The 12456-nt window shown below is 39.3% G+C and overlaps 3 protein-coding genes across 10 annotated transcripts; 2 read left to right on the top strand and 1 right to left on the bottom strand.

Moving 5' to 3' along the window:
- The first annotated feature begins 24 nt into the window (after window positions 1-24).
- On the top strand, window positions 25-5362 carry LOC124183258. Of its 5 annotated transcripts, XM_046571519.1 has the most exons (9): window positions 25-980; window positions 2451-2590; window positions 2697-2921; window positions 3011-3213; window positions 3293-3488; window positions 3593-3674; window positions 3779-3846; window positions 3957-4034; window positions 4655-5362. In XM_046571519.1, exons 1-8 carry the CDS (start codon window positions 706-708, stop codon window positions 3998-4000), a joined length of 1233 nt encoding a protein of 410 aa, XP_046427475.1. In that variant the 5' UTR covers window positions 25-705; the 3' UTR covers window positions 4001-4034; window positions 4655-5362. The 5 variants fall into 5 exon arrangements, 1 of the variants encoding a protein (XP_046427475.1); XR_006870950.1 differs by having other exon boundaries at window positions 25-539; window positions 3779-4034; XR_006870947.1 differs by having other exon boundaries at window positions 3779-4034.
- Window positions 4122-6001, bottom strand: LOC124183259 (SAYSvFN domain-containing protein 1). The gene is made up of 2 exons (XM_046571520.1): window positions 5376-6001; window positions 4122-4927 (listed from the first exon to the last, which is right to left on the bottom strand). Exons 1-2 carry the CDS (start codon window positions 5529-5531, stop codon window positions 4598-4600), a joined length of 486 nt encoding a protein of 161 aa, XP_046427476.1. The 5' UTR covers window positions 5532-6001; the 3' UTR covers window positions 4122-4597.
- A 1505-nt stretch (window positions 6002-7506) lies between these two features.
- LOC124183256 (L-asparaginase) lies at window positions 7507-11015 on the top strand. 4 transcript variants are annotated; one of them, XM_046571511.1, is made up of 9 exons: window positions 7507-7658; window positions 7811-7947; window positions 8521-8632; window positions 8709-8820; window positions 8927-9263; window positions 9345-9659; window positions 9769-10073; window positions 10174-10347; window positions 10594-11015. In XM_046571511.1, the coding sequence occupies exons 2-9, from the start codon at window positions 7824-7826 to the stop codon at window positions 10927-10929; spliced, it is 1815 nt and encodes a 604-aa protein (XP_046427467.1). In that variant the 5' UTR covers window positions 7507-7658; window positions 7811-7823; the 3' UTR covers window positions 10930-11015. The 4 variants fall into 4 exon arrangements, with proteins under 4 accessions (XP_046427467.1, XP_046427468.1, XP_046427469.1 ...); XM_046571512.1 differs by having other exon boundaries at window positions 7780-7947; XM_046571513.1 differs by having other exon boundaries at window positions 7508-7947.
- Window positions 11016-12456: the final 1441 nt, after the last annotated feature.

Genomic DNA, 12456 nt, shown 5'->3' with positions numbered 1-12456 from the left:
TCTGGCATGTGTTGCCATCTGACTATGCCAGTAAAAAAACGGCGGAACTATTTTTGCCGCTATAAAGTGGGCGGGAATCTGTCAAAGTCCCGAGCAATTGCGAATTTCATATTCGTTATTGCGAACTAGTAGGTGAACATTGTTCAGAGATTTTGAAACATTTGCGTACACCCGTGGCAGCGTCAAATATCTCGAATCCCAAACGAAGACGTGAATTCGAATGATGTGGAAATTGGAAAAAGGAAGCATTTCAGAATTATAAGCATAATTGCTAAAAATATCGCGTCTAGGAAAATTTTCCTCTGAAAGCCAGATGGTTCAGCGCAATTTTGACTGGCTTCAATAACTTCGCTTCAAAGGCATGCCGCATCGTATTCCAAACACTATATTTGATACGTTCTGCAGTAGAGTAAAATTAAGTTCTCTATATCTCACTGTGTAAAGGTGGGAGTGATGCCAACAAGAAGTATACGCTCAAAAAATACGCTCAGGACGTGCCACGCAGTGTGTAGCAAACACTTCGTGAGAATGGCATGAGGGTGAAGTTTTATTTCGTCAAATTTACGTTGTGAAGAAAAAAAAGTTTATCACTTTGACACTATCATTGATACATTCATCATTGTTGTTAACTATGCGTTGTTAATCGTGTGACTAATACCGAAATAAATAGATTACTAGAATCGCGATAAAATTAAAACAAAAATCATGCACCGCGTGCTGAGCTTCCAAATGGGAAGAGGTTTCGGTGAATCGAGTGAATTCGTAACGAAAAGAATGTGCTTTTCATTCATATTTTTCTTCGGATTCTTGGCACTACTCGGGGGTTTTCTGTTGGGCAGATTTTCAGCCGAAAGGACAGAAAAATTACGTGAACAACGTAAACAGATTGAATATACGGAAAATAGGATGGAAAGCGTTCGGCTGGAACGTACACTTCTGGAAGAATTGCGAAAAGCTTCATTCGACCAATATCACGTTACGTACGTTGGCAGTAATATTATTTGAAAATTAAACGTAATTTCGATCAGGGAACAGACGGTGCTTCATATCCCGTCCAGACGTAATAAAAAATTTAACAGCTGAAAAAATAGACGTCCTCGGATAATATTTATATACTACGGTCCATATCGCGAGTCCGTCAATAGTACGTCAACATTGGGGAAAAATATGTTGTGAATTGTTAATGAAATATATTTATGTTTAGCGCGGGACAAAAAGTTGCATGAGGGTACATATGCATACATATATGTTTAGTAAGTAAGTATACGTTTCATAGATAGTGACGCATTCTTGTTGCACGAATACGAGGCGCGTTACGCACGTATATTTCAATTTTAGATCGACCCGCTTTTAAAACGCAACTCACACCTCTGCAATAACAGTATGGATGTATAACTAAGGAACATGGGCATCGTATATACAATCTGTATTTTTTTTTTTTTTGATATTCACTTGATTGTAACAAAGTTGAAACGGTGATTTGGATTTTCCCTGTTTCAATCATGTTAGCTTTATATATTTACTCATTTTTACGACATCTCACACTAGCTGGGGAATATTTACATAAGAGCCCAATAAAAAAAACGTAGAAATTGCGGTGTCCCCATCGAAGGTTTTTCTTAGCAAAATATATATATTTTTTTTTTCCTCTCTCTTGTCGGGAAATGCATGTGTCTGCAGCTATTTTGAGACTGCGGCGTATGAATGCAGGATGATGGACGGGAGACCAAAGAAAAATATTGAACGTCGGACAATGAAGCAGCAATGAGATGAGAACAGTCTCATCCATTTTAACGAGACAAGTTGATAAACAAGTTTGTAGACTTGTTTAAAATAGATAACAAGATTGTTTATTTTTCTCTCCTTGTAGTCTTTTCGTGGTAACAATTGCAGAGTTATTGTTTTCGGGAAAATTTATACCTTTTGTCGCATTACTCAAACATCGCGATGTTAGTGCGGAATTTGCGGTAAACCGTCAGCAATACACGTACGTGTAGGTAAAAATGATGGAAATTGGTATGCTTAGTTCTTGGTTTTTAAAAACTCTTTGGAAGTGAAATCACGACTAAAATATTCTTGCCATTTTCTTATTTGCCGTAAAATAAAGCCCAATAATCTCTGAGTTGTGATGACGATTTTACAGTCGAAACAAAATCGCAAGCGAAGCTACAGCGGCCATGTTGATTTTGTCCCAGAGTTAACATTTGTTAGTAGGATATCTCACACGAGTATTTTTGAGTGCTTTAATTAATTTTTCCCCATTTATCGTCAATTTTGCCACACACAAGCATTTAGGTCTGTTTTTTTTATATTATAACTCCTCATCTCAGTTCAACAATTTTGATTCCTTTGTCTATACTTATTGTTATATTGTTTATTGTTTAGCCTAATATGGGTATAGCTCTCTCTAAAAAATAAACATGTCATTGTTAGACTGCTTTTCTATGCAGGAAAACGTTGGAAAAAGATGCTAACGAGGATCACATAAACCACGAAAGTGTTGAGACAACCCTTTCGAATTCCCACTTATTCCCTAATTCCATGCCAGACAAAACTGTCGTTGCTTCTCTACCTGGATTACGCGAGTCCGGTAATAAACCGTTCATAATTAGATATAATTAGAATACTAGTTACTGTTAATTATTTTATTCATTGTCATTTTTGTGATAAATGATCGATGTTCCATAAAAAAATAGACAGATGGGTCGTACTTTCGGTTAGTGGAGACGGTGTCATCTTGGCCCTTGAGCTTGCTAGAGTGTTTGAAAAGCTGAGGGATGCACATAACTGGACTCCACGGAGAAGGATAGTTTTCTGCTTCTCCAACGAGTTTGGTCAGGATTCGTGTCGCGACAATCTACCGAAATACGCACACCATAAGATAGTGGCCTATTTAACAGTCCATGGAAACGCCATACAGAGTTAGTTGAATATAAAATTTCGCAATTTGGGATATAGAAGTAATTGAAAACCGTGGAAATTCGAACTAATACCACGCCCTTATCGACAGAGAACGGGTGCTTCGTAGCCCCAGGATCAGACGTGGTGAGATCGTCGGTATTTGAAGCAGTTCAGACAGTTCAGGATACAATTTCTGCCCAAGACCTAACAAGTACTCGCAGAATTTTCAACTGGTGCCAAAAGGAACATGATGACGGGCTATTTTTGCCTAGAATTCCCTCAGACATACCGCATGCCTCACTCGCATTATTAGTAAGAAACTACAACCCGTTTCAATTCATATCGCTAAAATATAGCTGTTATCGTTTCGTTTCAATCAATATTATTTCAGGCAGCAACCAACACTAGTGTCAATGCTGACTATGAAACAGCGACCCCGTACAGTAGATCTTTTTTTCAAATTATCGGTCTTACCATCTGGAGACTTTCGAACAGTCCGATTCTTCACTGGGATCCGAAATACTTCGAACGCGACGTCAAAGCAGCCTTGAAGATGATCGATTCTCCAGGATTCGTCCAAGTTAAAGGTAGAAATCATAGACCAACTTTGGTTCGAACATGAATTACTTTGGACATGCTGTACAGCAATATATGATCGAATGTCAGTCAATTAAATTGGCACACATTTCAGAGAAGATTACATCGACTGTGCATAAAATAGTCAATAGAGCTTACAACTTGAATCGAAACATAAACGAGATCGAAGAGCCTGAGTAAGTGCGTTGTCACATTGTCACTAAGCATGATAGAAGTGTGAGTTTTAAAAAAGATTATTTCAGGCGTTTCAAATCTGAGTTCCCATACAATATATTTACAGCTCACTGTCAGCACGAGTGATGAACGACTTGGTAATGGATTTGGATCGAGCACTGCTGTGCCCAGACGGTAATTTAGCGTCAAAAACTGACCCAGCTTTAATCAAACGTGGGCTGGTGGATTCGGAAATGCTCGATGATATGCTCAATTGCTATGAGAATGCAGTTCAAGTTTTGCAGGAAGGGTGACTTCCAAATTTTCTGAATGCCCAGTGAATGAATAACAAGCCACCGTCGACAGTAATGTGTTTTAAAAAGGTAATGCTCATTGCTTCTCTTTGTACTTAGGTGTAAGGTTTGAAAAGTTTGCAAAATATTCAACACGCAAGGGTTTTTTTCTCGAGATTTCTCATACACGATACCACATCGAGATTCAATGCTGAAAATACTTCGGTTTGTACTATTGGTATAATGATTCAAATCGGATGAAAACATTAACTCTGGTATAGAAAATTGATTCTCAAATTGGTAACGAATTGATATTTTGGATGGCTAAAATAGACAGATAGAGGTAACGAGGGAAATAAAGTGGAATTAAGAATACTTTCGTTCGTATAAAATATCACAGGTCTGTAAATTTACATGATTTATGCCCGGCTAAAATGCGAAACAAATCGGGTGAGTGATTTAAAAGCATCAAAAGGTTTCGATGTATATTGAATACTTATGTTAATTACAAAAACACAATAATGACGTAGACACAATTTACGAAAATTAGTTTCTACCTTATCTTACGCACACTGTATATAAATTTATGCCTCAATGTACATTCATTTTTGTTTGGTGCACGAGGAGTTACGTTCTTCAACGTACAAAATTCATCAATGCACACTGGAAGCACCATACCTTATTTCCCTCTCAAACTGTTCGGCATTTAGGGTACCGTCAATGGCTTGGCAATTTGGATTGAAAACAGAGTAGGCGCTAATCTCGCCCTTCTTCTTTGGACCAGACCGAGTGTTCTTCCATATTAGTACTAAGGATGACACGATAAAGTATACGGCGCCGAATTCGAACTGAAGTGCTATCATGTAAAGCGTTGCCCACAGAAGGAAGTACAGCAGGTAAGTGACTTGCATCAATACCGGATTCTCTGCCGGCGTCAAATCCAGACTCTCTTCAGACTGACTGCTCTCTATGTCTTCCCTATCCTGGAACCTTACAATTCTTAATGTTGCAGTACTGTTTACGCTGTTCTGTATTTCAAGTGTTATAACAATAGGCGTTTATAATTTATGATAATGAAATAGTGTTTTCCTTCAGTTTTCCGAGCATAGTACATAGAAATATAAGTGAAAGCGTGTAAATTCCTACTACACAGAAGACTGAAGAGAAGTAGCCGTCAAGTTGTAACCATGATTAAGTGTAAATGTTTGCAGTTATCTCGAAAAGTGTTGTTTGTTGTTACAAAACCGAGCAAATAAATAACAATGTGATGAAAATACAGATTGGGTGAGTGAGGAAATGAGAAGGCGAGATAAAAATGAAAAAACTAACCGTAAATATATACAACAGTAATCGTAATAACAATGATTTTGATTTAAAATACAATACAAGATACAAGGTTCAAATTATTGGAATTAAGAGACATAACCTTACCTCGAGTTCTACGTAGGCGGGCGGAGGCGACGAGGAGGCGGATGTGTTGCTGGTGTTCGATCCCCAGGTCAAAACGCCTTTAACAGAATTTTTCATCGATTCGACCATAGCTTGTTTGCGTTTTCTAACCCTGTAGGCAGCCAACTTAGCCTCCATTTATGAAACGAGCAGACGATACATGACCTGCTCCCAGCCGTAAGTGTTTTTTTTAAATCATCAATTCCTGCTTTATTTCTTCCTGTCAAACGTCGTCTTCTCTCGAATACACGTATGCGTGGCGAAAGGAATCCACACACTGAACTAAACAATCGTACACGTATTCCTACGTGAATTTTACACGTACATTGATCGTCCAATGAGAGTGGGGATTCCCCACTTTAGTTGTCTCATCGTGCTTCACGTTGCGCATGAGAATTCTTTTGTTTTATCTTCTCTATCGTTTGACCGCGAATTTTAAACTTTATCTAGGAATTTCTAATCGTCGCGTCGATAAATCAGCTAACTGCTAAGCGTAAGCAAAATGCTACTTAGACTTTCATTCTGCGTCTGATGATTTCTAAATAACGTCCGTGCTTATAAAAACGTGGTTATTCGATAAAATGAGAAGAATAAAAAATATTCACACCGATCGAGCGAATAACGAGATGCAACAGTTTCCTGAATAAATTCACACCATCTGGGCATTGCGATTTCGAACCGATCATTAAAGTGATGAAATTGCAATGTATATATTGATTCAAGTGAATTAGTCCCAGCTGACAGGAGTACATATTTTTCTTCTTACCATATCTACCTACCAAAGGTTTGCACGCGACAGTTGTGCTTACACAGATATTATCATAATCAGGCTATTTTTGCAAAGTTAGAGACCGCATTTGCAATATTGAAATATTTCTGCTAATCATTTTCCTATTAGGAACCTCGGTAATTACTTTGAACATCTGTTCTTGTCGACGTATTCGATTGTGTAAATAGAGGCGTAAATGGAGTAATTTTATTTCCACTTACATTTCCCAATTTTATGGACATTTGTATTCTTTGCTCGGAAAATATCTCTTCAACAATTCCCGATGATAAAATTTAAGAGGAAGGACAATTCAACGTAGTTATAGGCGTACGTATCAGTTTTTTATTTATGTCATGAATTGATAGAGCACAGTACTTGTGATGCAAATCTTACGACACATGTCAACATACTATAGTATTTCACGAACTATTGCTTCATTCGAAATAAAATGATGCGAGTATTTAATTAATCTTGAGTGCAGGCAGTACATATAACGACTCTCTCGTAATCTGCGAATAATAACGATCGTGTATTATTTGTTTATGGATATGTTTTTTCTCATGTTGTTTTTCATATTGTTTTTGCGCTGATATATTCGTTTTTATGCTAATTTTTGTATCGACGATTTGCAGTTGTTTGTCCAGTTTTTTTTTTTTTTTTTATTTTCGTTTCGTAACTTAGTGTCAATGTACTGTCCGCAATCTTCTTTCTTGTATTCTATAATTTATTCTTAAGTTACTTGACTTACATTTACTATTTTTTAATCAACCATCCTGTATATAATTACAATACATATGTCGTATTAGGAATAAATTTAGTTACGTCTATAAAAAATATCTACTATTTTTTTCTACTTCACATACAGTCAATGTATCATGTAATCGATTATATACGTTGCGATTTTATTCTTACAATTAGCCAATCGCTTGTGACAAGCATGTTTCACGTAATGCGGTTAAAGATGGTTTTATCAAGCATTCCTTAATTGATTCAATATAATTTATCGATAATATAATAATCGGAATATTTTCCGTTTCACGCATTCGCATCTGTCAGAAACCAAGTCACGCTAGTGAGCGTATAGAATGCTGTTTTACAAAAACTCGCTAATCCTGCGAACAGTGATTGTAATTAAATTTAGTAATTCAACGCTTATACAATGCTTATACGCAAATACAGTTATCTTAGGAATGCGTTGGAGAAAGGGAAAGGGAAACGTGTGTGAACTGCAATTATCAAGAGGCGTGGATCGGGGTGAATGCGAAACTGCGTTCAAATTGTCCAAATACAACGGACAACGGTCGGCTGGCAGTGTCGCAAAGACTCGTTACGTATCTGAGTAAGTGCTCAGTCGTTAGTACGGCTCGAATCTGCGGTGCGGAGTGTCGTTCCAGCGACTCTTCGTCGACTGTAGTTCGTTCGTTAATCCAACGTACTCGACGAAATTTGACATTCAGTTTACATTCCACTTCAACGTAACATTTCTCGATTGAGAGGTATGTATACACGAATTATGCACAATCCTAATCAGCGATAATTGGCTCCGAGGTTGATCGACCTCGTTGCCTTGCACGTTTTGCTGAAATAGTCGGATAAAAATTTAATCACACCAATAAGGATACATTGTTCTATACGTCACTGAACGAAGGCGAAGGTACGAAATGTACTGCAAGGAGAGGAGTGTAACGATGCAGGGGAAGTTGATCGGTAATCGAGACTTGGAAGGACGGGTACTGGTCATTTACACCGGTGGAACTATCGGGATGACCAGAAATCAATTCGGATGTAGGTATAACTTTATGTATCTTAAGTATTATAGTTTCGGGGTCACTTCGATTTTAAATGCATCTTGTATGTACAGTCCCAAATAATCGCACGATATTTTTCACACACGATTTTGCAATGCACTCTTCGTATTTGAGGAAACAGATACTGCACGAACTGTAAAAATATACTGAACGACAATCTTCTCCGATACGGGGTATTCCCTATGATTATTTAAAGTAGCAAAATGGGTTAAGAAAATAAATATACTATGTAGACATAGCAGAGATAGGCACGCGTGATTTTATGACCTAGAACCGTATAAACATTTTTATCCATTCGTCATGTTCTATATATTTATATGCCTTCTAGCAATCCTTCATTAATTTACTATACCAAATTAATTCTAGAGGAAAAATGAATAAGAATGTCTATCGCGGGTTGCTATAGCAGCCTCATACCCTTGAACTTTACCGTTCGCACATAAAATATAAAAATGTCAACTGAGATGTTTATCTTTACGATTGATACGTTAAACGTTTAGGACTCTTGAACGTGATGCATTACATAACATTGCATATTATGTTCTTTCAGCACTGGTTCCGACTCATAACGCGATTGTCAAACTGTTGCGGAATTATCCTCAAATGCACGACGAAGAATACGCTTTCAAAAATTTTGGCGAAAACAGTCCGCTCGTTTTGCCGTGAGTTTCACTTGTCGTCCAGTTCAGTTTTTCGTTATTACGTATAATTTTTTAATTTCGGCTATTTCGGAAATAGGTTGACCTCGGAAAAACGGAGGGTGGTTTACGAGCTTCTTGAATACGACAATCTGATCGATTCCAGTAACGCGAGAACCGCTGACTGGATTTGTCTGGCTGAAGATATAAAGGTAGCGCAAAATGATGGTATCCTCAATCATATCGCATAAAGTTTATGCTCCTCGTGTTTTCATACCGTAATTTTTCTCACTCGCTATCTCCTTTCATCTCCTTCAGAAATATTACACCGATTACGATGGCTTCGTAATTCTTCACGGAACGGACACGCTGAGTTACACAGCTTCCGCACTCTCCTTCATGTTGAATAACTTGGGGAAAACAGTGATCGTAACCGGTTCTCAAATATCGATATTCGAACCGCGAAGCGACGGCTTCGACAACTTTCTTACGTCCCTGTTGATCGCTGGTAACTACAACATCCCCGAGGTCTGTGTCTTCTTTGCGAATCAACTGATGCGCGGAAATCGGACCAGCAAAAGGACGGCCGATGCCTTCGAAGCCTTCCATTCACCGAATTACGTGCCTCTGGCCGTTGCAGGAATTACCATTGATGGTAGGTCGTCGACTTCGCTGCTTTCAATTTTGTCCAACGAATATCTGACTACATTTCATTCACCTCTCGTATCAATTTCAGTTGATTACCGAGCGATATTCCGTCCCCATAAAATTGAAAAATTCAGCGTCGAAACAGAACTCTGCGAGGACGTCACGATGTTACGGCTGTTTCCTGGCATCACCAGAGCAATGATAACCGCCGCGACGTATCCTCCGACTAAGGGGATGGTCCTTCAGTCCTACGGGGCAGGAAACATGCCTACAAACCGACAGGACATACTCGAAGAACTTCGCAAGGCTGTCAAGCGGGGCGTAATGATAGTAAACATAACTCAATGCTCGCAGGGAACGGTGAGCGCAATTTACGAAACTGGAAGGACGCTTCAAGATGTCGGTGAGTACAGGGTCAAGTGTCAAATTTTCTTATTCGAATGTTGACCTTCGTTTTTACATTAGTTCTTTCGACAATTTTTCATATAATATAAAAATGCAATTCAATCAAGGTGTCCTGTCTGGATCTGACATGACCCCGGAAGCCGCGTACACGAAACTAGCATACGTTTTGTCGAAGTCCGAATGGGACATGCAGAAGAAACGTGAAATTATGCTAACCAGTATAAGAGGCGAGCTGACCACCGAACGACCTTTCAATCCTAAATCCAATCAGCTGTTGGACGCCGTTGCCAGGAATCTCAACATCACTTCGCAGGGCGATATAATCCGATTGAGGAATAGTCTTTTTCCTGGAATGGTCGCTGCTGCGATATTGGATAAGGACGTTGAAAAATTGATGGCGATAAAAGAATACGTGAGTATATAGTAGATACGATATTTGTGACAATTCGTGAACAAGGCATATTTATTGTACGGTAATATTATATCGCAAAACACGATACTGCATGTCACAGGGATCTGATTTCTGCGAAACGAACGCCGACTTTCGGACTCCCCTTCATATCGCAGCTTCCGAGGGATGCTTGAAGGTGGTACGCTATCTGCTAGAAAACGGTGCCAGCGTTCATTTGCGAGACAGATTTGACCGCACTCCTCTCATCGATGCGATCGAAAACGACCACCATGAGGTACGTCATCTATATATGACTTTCCGTTAGTGTTATTAACCAATTTATTCCAATCTATAAAACCGTTATCTGCATATTCTGTCAGAAAATGCAGAGATGATTTCCAAAATAGATCCTCAATAAACTCGGGGTATTTTCTCTGCACCCGGTTGCAAAAAGATAATTAGTTAATGAAATATTACAGCTGGAAATTCGCGGAGAGTTTTTAGAGTTTGTTGCAACTTTTTTAATTTTTCTGTACTGCAGGTGATTGAATTACTGGTCGAGTGTGGAGCACACATTTCTGGTTGTGACCATTTGATCGGCGAGCAACTCTGCCTGGCCGCGGCAGTCGGAAATGTGGACAGACTGATGTCGTACTGCTACGCTGGTGTTGATCTGTCGAAAAGAGACGTTTCCGGAAGAACTGCGCTGCATTTCGGAGCTCTGCACGACCAAGGAGAAGTGGTGCAATTTCTGCTTGACCGTGGAGCCGATCCGGAAGCTGTCGACATGCTCGGGCACACCCCTAGACAACTAGCAGAATTAGCGTTTGCAAATGTAGCTCAGAAATTACTGCGGCCAATTAGTCTAAGTCGATAGATATAAGAGAGATAACATGATATTAATGGCTTAAGTATGAACGTGCGACATAAGATGAAATAAAATTCTTAACTACACACCAAGAATTTAATTCTGATTTTTCTACAAAACCAATACTCTCCAGAATCTGTTGTGTTTGAAAGAAAGTTTCTGAGTAATTGGGTTCCGACGATAGCTGGACAGTGAAGCGTACAGCATATCTACATCAAACTGAATTTGAAATAAAGATTAAGTTCGGAAAGGAGAATCAACACACAAATCGTCTGTGCATTTTTGTCGAAAATTTTCGCAATTTTGAAAAGCGCTGGAATAAATTCTTTGATGCACTATTCCGACGTAATTTTGCGAGAGAAATCGATTGGGCGCAGTCCCGGGACGCTGCGATCAACGGATCAAGAGTAACAGGCAAAAAACCAGAACCCGTTTTTTTCACATTTTTCAGCTGGTCATCTTTTCGTCGTCATTTCTCTCCTGTTGGTCCCACGCTCTTTTCGCTGCGTTTTCTGAGTTCCTGTGGGTCCAAATGGTCGGAAAAAGGTCAGACAAATCAATTCTGGGATGGAAAATTTTTCGGTCAAAAAAAAAGGAAGGTTAACCCCTTTGTATTTTTGGCGAAAATTTTCGCGATTTTGAAAAGTGCTGGAATCAGTTCTTTCAGGCACTATTCCGACGTAAATTTGCGAGAGAAATCGATTGGGCGCAGTCCCAATGCCCTGCGATCAACGCATCAAAAGTTACAGCCAAAAAACGAGAACCTGTGTTTTTGACATTTTTCAGCAGGTGCTTTGTCGCTCGCCATTTCTCTCCTGTTGATCCTACGCTCTTTTCGCTGCGTTTTCTGTGTTCCTTGGGGTCCAATTGGTCGGGAAAGAGTCATACGAATCAATTCTGAGACGAAAAATTTTTTGGTCAAAAAAAAAGGAAGGTTAACCCCTTTGTATTTTTGGCGAAAATTTTCGCGATTTTGAAAAGTGTTGGAATCAGTTCTTTCAGGCACTATTCCGACGTAATTTTGCGAGAGAAATCGATTGGGCGCAGTCCCAATGCCCTGCGATCAACGCATCAAAAGTTACAGCCAAAAAACGAGAACCTGTGTTTTTGACATTTTTCAGCAGGTGCTTTGTCGCTCGCCATTTCTCTCCTGTTGATCCTACGCTCTTTTCGCTGCGTTTTCTGAGTTCCTTGGGGTCCAATTGGTCGGGAAAGAGTCATACGAATCAATTCTGAGACGAAAACTTTTTCGGTCAAAAAAAAAGGAAGGTTAACCCCTTTGTATTTTTGGCGAAAATTTTCGCGATTTTGAAAAGTGCTGGAATCAGTTCTTTCAGGCACTATTCCGACGTAATTTTGCGAGAGAAATCGATTGGGCGCAGTCCCAATGCCCTGCGATCAACGCATCAAAAGTTACAGCCAAAACACAAGAACCTGTGTTTTTGACATTTTTCAGCAGGTGCTTTGTCGCTCGCCATTTCTCTCCTGTTGATCCTACGCTCTTTTCGCTGCGTTTTCTGAGTTCCTTGGGGTCCA

This window comes from Neodiprion fabricii, chromosome 5 (assembly GCF_021155785.1).
Source record: "Neodiprion fabricii isolate iyNeoFabr1 chromosome 5, iyNeoFabr1.1, whole genome shotgun sequence".
Lineage (NCBI taxonomy): Eukaryota > Metazoa > Arthropoda > Insecta > Hymenoptera > Diprionidae > Neodiprion > Neodiprion fabricii.
Note: the sequence above shows the minus strand (reverse complement) of the source record. Positions and strands in the feature narration are given on the sequence as shown.